Source organism: Sinocyclocheilus grahami, unplaced genomic scaffold (assembly GCF_001515645.1).
Source record: "Sinocyclocheilus grahami isolate Dianchi unplaced genomic scaffold, SAMN03320097.WGS_v1.1 scaffold108.1, whole genome shotgun sequence".
Taxonomy (NCBI): domain Eukaryota; kingdom Metazoa; phylum Chordata; class Actinopteri; order Cypriniformes; family Cyprinidae; genus Sinocyclocheilus; species Sinocyclocheilus grahami.
In genome coordinates this window covers 10689-16992 of record NW_015505287.1, presented here as the reverse complement: position 1 = coordinate 16992, position 6304 = coordinate 10689, and the positions used below count along the sequence as shown (strand labels likewise).

General features: G+C 37.9%; 1 protein-coding gene across 1 annotated transcript in view; it reads right to left on the bottom strand.

Moving 5' to 3' along the window:
• Positions 1 to 244: 244 nt before the first annotated feature.
• The window catches only part of LOC107588850 (insulin-like growth factor 2 mRNA-binding protein 2), a 9228-nt gene continuing 3168 nt past the window's right edge, over positions 245 to 6304 (bottom strand). Inside the window, exons 2-5 of the mRNA XM_016277091.1 lie at positions 6099 to 6194; positions 5826 to 5957; positions 3692 to 3805; positions 245 to 1090 (exon numbers count right to left, since the gene is read on the bottom strand). Coding sequence (XP_016132577.1) covers positions 992 to 1090; positions 3692 to 3805; positions 5826 to 5957; positions 6099 to 6194 — 441 coding nt within the window. The 3' untranslated portion in view covers positions 245 to 991. The remainder of the gene's footprint in view (positions 1091 to 3691; positions 3806 to 5825; positions 5958 to 6098; positions 6195 to 6304) is intronic.

Below are 6304 nucleotides of genomic sequence, written 5' to 3'. Positions count from 1 at the left end.
ACCTGCCAATAGTGTAAAATAACTAATATTCATGGGATAATATTTGTGCTCTGGTGGTTCTAGGTGAACTTAGGAACTACTGGTCACAAAAGCAAAACACAGTGAAAATTACAACCAGTAGTAGTTGTAAAGTAAGCCAGTTTCTAAAAGTAAGATGATCTAGATCTACCTCTCTTTAGGGACTGCACTTTTTTTTCTTTTTTACAGTTGGCACACAGACAGCTCTTATTTTGTATGACAAATAAGTCGGGAACATGGAAACATTTAAGAGAAAGCAATATAATAAAAAAAGAGAAAAGAGAACAGGGCAGCAAGCAGAGGAGAAATGCTCAGACTCAGCAATGCAAAAGAGGAACTGGAAGTGAAATGCTGGCACACAGCAAGCACCCTTTTACATGTGCGTTCCTTTGTAACATCACTTAATGCTTTTAGTTACCGTGCTGTACTAATTAGTTACTAGAAAAGTCAAACAAATCTGATTACTCACATTAAATAGCCTGAAATGAGTTTCCAAAGAAAATTCTGTTGAATAAACCTATAGAATTGTTTTTAGAATATTATTAACATATTGCTGTGCAATTTATTATATCTCCTAATAAGTTAGTACATCTGATGCACAACTAGACCTGCAAGTCCTATATAATCTACCTGCAGTGTGCATTCACCTCATCCAGCAGTCTACTTCACAGTGCACAAATCCTCACATCAGCTTAATCAGTAACAAAAAGAGCTCAATATGAAATATCAGGTCCATGGTCCATGAAAGATCTCTGACCTGATAACGCTCTCGATCATCCTCATTCATATCCGCATGACCAAACGTTTTTGTGCTTTAAGTACTTTGGTTGTTTTAAACTGCTGGTCCTCTTCATCAGCTTCTCTCTCTCTCCGTTTCCCGCTCTGTCTCACTCTCTCTTTGTCTATTTCTTGAATTTCGTTTTGTCCTCGCATGAGCTACATTCATTAACTGCTGCTTGCTGGCGTCTGCTGATCATTTGGATGGTTGTGAAGGTGTTGGCACCGTTTGCTGGTGTTTCCGCTCTTGCTGTTTGACCTGTTGAACAATCTCCCTTATCTTGCGCTGGGCAGTCTACAAACAAACACACCGTAGCCAAAGGTGACTGGGGCGCACATGCAAATACATTATGTACATCAACAGATAATATTTTAAGAACCTGAACAAATCATATGTAATCCTGAATAACAAGCCTTTAGTTTGGACACAGTCTGGCACAAACCACTCTTTCATTCAAGCCTCATTCAAAACTGGTTAATGTTCACAATGAGAGAGTGAGTAGTCTAAAACAGGAAAGTCAAAAGTACCAGTACTGTAGTAACAAGCTGATACCAAGATTGGAAAAAAAAGATGAATTTATGAATCTAACTTATGACTAAGGACAAATCTCATGAATAATAATGTTGCTTTGCGACCATCCAGGACCTGCCAATAGTGTAAAATAACTAATATTCATGGGATAATATTTGTGCTCTGGTGGTTCTAGGTGAACTTAGGAACTACTGGTCACAAAAGCAAAACACAGTGAAAATTACAACCAGTAGTAGTTGTAAAGTAAGCCAGTTTCTACCACACTGCACTAGGGCTGGGTATCGGTCAAAATTTTTCGATATCGATACCGATACCTTGACTTCGATACCGGTTCCTGAACGATACTTTTTCCGATACCAATTTTATGAAATAAATTTTAACAAGATTACATTATCTAAAAAAAAAAAAACCTTTTTATTTTTCAGCTTGTTGATGTTTATACAAAATCAAAGACACATCTCCAGAGCCACTGCACAAAGGAACAAAATGTAACCAACACAATAAATCAGTGCAAATAGTTTTAATAAAGCTCAAATAGTCTTCAGTTTACACATCTGTTAGGCTACATTTACACTAGTTAGTGTTCGTTTTAAAATGCATGAGCATTAGCAGCTTCCAGCGCTGTCTGCTTGTGTTCTCTCTTCCATGATCGCTGCTCTGACTCAGAGGTAATACCATATTTAATTTCAGCAACATTACATGGCCAAAACACACATTAGACGTCAATCGGAAGTTATTACAAACACTTGATGGTGGTTTAAAGTGAGTTTTGAGTAAAAGTGGAATATAAATCTTATTTATTGTCTTATGTAGCATGATGCTACAGTTTGCATGAATGGTCACATAACACGCGCTTTTGGTCGTGTAGTATGAATGGACATCTGCATATGATCGGAACTCCACGCAGTTCCCGCGCTACTCTCTATTGGAAATGAATGACTGAATGACCAGTCTGTTGCTTGTCGTTTGTCGGAGATAGTGGAAAGCAAGCTTGAAACGCAGTGGAAAAGGCAGTATGACGAGGATCGTTTTCATTTTAAAACATAAACGCACCAGTGTAACTGTAGTCTTACATCTAAGGGGGCTGGGACGCATTCGCACTACAGCCCCTCATGTGTGCCACATCTTTGAGTGTAACCAGTGTAAACTAGTAGGTGTGTTCGACTTGACGCGGCCTGACTGTGCAGACCGATCGGTGTATTACAGTGCCACGAGAGCTTAAGGGAGCAGACTGCTCCGTGCGCTTTCGAATCGCTCTCGCAGATGTCAAACACTGATCGATCTGCGCCGTGCCTCTTCTAGTCGAACACACCGGTTAGTGCTGCAGGCTTATTGGCTCACTGACGCTGATGAGATTAATCCCTTAGGTATCGAAATTTGGTACCGAACAACGAGACGTTTTTCGATACTCGATGGTATCGAGGCAATTCGGTCGGTGCCTAAAAAGTATCGAACTCGATACCCAGCCCTACACTGCACATACTTCTACCATACTGCACTCCGGTAAGTGATAGTTTACCCCAAAATGAAAATTCTGTCAATAATTACTACCCTCAAAATATTACCCTCATGTAGTTCCAAACCCGTAAGACCTTCGTTCATCTTCGGAACACAAATTAAGATATTTTTGATGAAATCCTTGGGTTTTCAGACCCTTTATAGACAACAACGCAACTGACACGTTCAAGGTAGTAAGGACATCGTTAAAATAGTCCATGTGACATCAGTGGTTCAACCGTAATATTATGAAGCTACAAGAATACCGTTTGTGCGCAAAGAAAACAAAAATAATGACTTTATTCAACAATTCTTCTCTTCTGTGTCTTCACCGCATGTTCATGGGTGTAGCCTATCGTAGCTTTATGGTAACATAACGGTTGAACCACTGATGTCAGATGGACTATTTTAATGATGTCCTTACTACCTTTCTGGGCCTTAAACGTGTCAGTTGCATATGCAGGGTCAGAAAGCTCAAGTCTGTTGAGAAGACTTTGATTATTCAGCTTGATTCATATGGATTACTTTTACAGTGTCTTTATGAACTTCTTAAAACCTAAATTTGGTTGCGTGGACTTTCAATGGATGGACAAAAATTAGAGAACATGAAAAATATCTTAATTTGTGTTTTGAAGACGAATTAAAGTGTTATGGTTTGGAATGACATGAGGGTGAGTAAATGACGACATCAAAACTACTTTATACAGGTTAAAACGGGTAGAAATATGTCTTTCTACATGCAGTAACAACTTTAACAATTGCAAGTTACCACTTTTTTCAGGGGTGACCTGGGATGACCCTGGTGTCAAATTATAAAAAAAAAAAAATACAAAGAGTTTAAAGGCTGGGAGAATGTAAAAATCATACCTGACTGGCAAAGAAATGTCCAATTATCTTAACAAACACTTCATCATTGTCATCTGGTGTCTGGTCCCGTGGTACAATGACCTCAGCACTGGTGAGATTCTGCAGCTCATTGACCTGTGGTTGGTAAGAGGTCAGAGGTCACACAAACAGATTGCATTTAGAACTGGAATTAACACAGGAATCACAGAGCACTTCTCACTTGTGATTGCAAAGTGTTGCCCAACAACCTACTACGGATATATACTAATTACTTAAATGTAGTCAATGTAAGTGACTAAAATTACTTATTTTATTTAACACTAGAACCGCCAGGGGTCACTGTATACCTAAAAGCGCCAGCGGGTACATTTTACCCACGCACATGACAGCTGTTTTTGAATGGCTAAAGAACATATGTCACTGTATTATGCTACTGTCTTCTAGAGTCATGAAATGATTATGTCTAGTCATCAACTATATTTTTGTCCTGTTGTTTTATGCTCAAGGCTTTTTTATGCAGGCTACACTAGTCACTTTTCATAACGGTCAATATTAAAGGTGCTGTATGTAGGATTGACACAGAGTGGTTGAACTAGGTATTGCAGTCCAAATTAAAAATATTGAGAGGTTTTTTTTTCACCCAGCTCCTCCTCCTCTGACTTGATGCACACGCAGGTTGCCAGATTGACGACACCAACAGGAACGAGCACACTTGACGATGAATGAAAAGAAATACGCTCTGTTTTCCGCCAACTGGCAACCTGGGGTGCCGAAATACAATTGGGTAAACTGGCATGTGGGCGGGTTTCACAAACCAAAACAGAGACCGACATTCCGGCCCGGAATGCACATTTTCAAAGGAGAATAACTGACTGTAGCATTGTTTTTCAGATAAACAAGTATATTAACTTAGCATGTTTCTTAAATATCTGCAAACATATTACGGTATTTTTATGCTTTAGTAGATTTAAAAACTTACAGCACCTTTAAGCTAAACAAGCCTGCACTGACCACAAAAATTAGAAGGAAGTAAATACATATTTGGGTGGTGTAATAGGCTATTATAATACAATGTCATTAATCAATATATTAAGATAACCCATGTTATTTAAATGACTAAAATAGCCTATAAACAATAATAATTCAGCACATTGCATAGGATGCGATGACAAATTCAAGCACACAGCTTCACCTAATTAATTATTAATTTGTTTAGTTAAATAATTTATAATTTGAATTATTCAAGAACCCCCCCAATAAACTTCGGGTAATCAAAAAAAATAAAATAAATAAATAAAAAAGGTTTTATTCATTAGCCTACATCAGATCTGATTTTTTTTCTTCAGGAAACAGGCAGACTTGAATAAATAGCAACACAGAAGTGAACAATAAACTATAGAAATGGCTAAACAAAAATTTTATAATTAATCCAAATTTTGAACAATTATGAGTAACATTAGGATAAAACATCTAAATATGATATATTGATCGCTTATACTTATCTCCCCACCCTCAGACTCTCCATCGCTCATGGCATTTAGTGCTTCTTATACCTCTTCAGCATTCATAAATCGCCTTCTTTTACTCATTTTGTCTTTATTTGAAACTGATAACTAATCAGTGAGTGAAAGGCGTTGCCTAGCAATGTATGATGTTAAAACATAAGTGGCACGAAAATGACAGCGTGAACATACAGGCATTATATAGCGGGTAAATTTGACCCGCGCTGGCGCTTATAGGTATTAATGCCCCCTTTTTTATTTGAGTTTTTAACAACAAGGGATTGTAAATCACACAATTTTAGTAAAAGTCAGTGACTGGGAGACTTGAATGTTTTATTAAAAATCTTTCATGTGCGTTTTAAAAACACAGGTAAAATTTCCTCCGTGGCAGTTCTAGTGTTAACCCGTTTGTGGTGAAATTAAAATTTGGAAGTATTTGAAAGCAATTTCTCTGACTTTGTGTAGAAAAAGTGCAGAAAAAGTACAAATGAACACACAAAGTAACATATTCAGTGACAGTTCCTTGAAAATCTGATCTGAAGTGTTTTGTTACTACCAGGTGTAAATAACAATGTCTGTTGACTTGTGTTTTTACACAAGGTTTTAACATGCGTCTTTGTCGATCCAATCACATGTACACAATGCACACATACCGTTTTGCCACCCTTCCCGATGACTCGTCCGGCGGCGGTCGAAGGCACTTTTATATGTGCCCCCAACTTCACTTCTTCCTTAGCAGTGAAAAAATTCTCCTCTTTCAACTTCCCATATATCCTCCCCTGTGCCTACAGCCACACACATACACAGATGAGTAAAGGAGAAATGAGGGATGAATATAGATATCAACGTAAAGCACCCTGGGTCCTGCCTACTGGTATTTGTACCCTGAAGATAAGGAGCCTAAATGACTGAATGATGGCTTTTACCTTGAACTGAGCCTCTGGTGGTCCAGTGATAATTACCATTCTCTCAGGATCTTCAGGATTGTCTGCTGCAGCAATCTGCAGTGACACAAAACACCACTTTTTTTTTTGAGTACAAAAGAACACAAAGTCTTGATTTGAGTACAAAAGAACACTTAAACTGCTACACAGAAAACAAAAATTGGTAACCTAAAAATTTATCTAAAAAT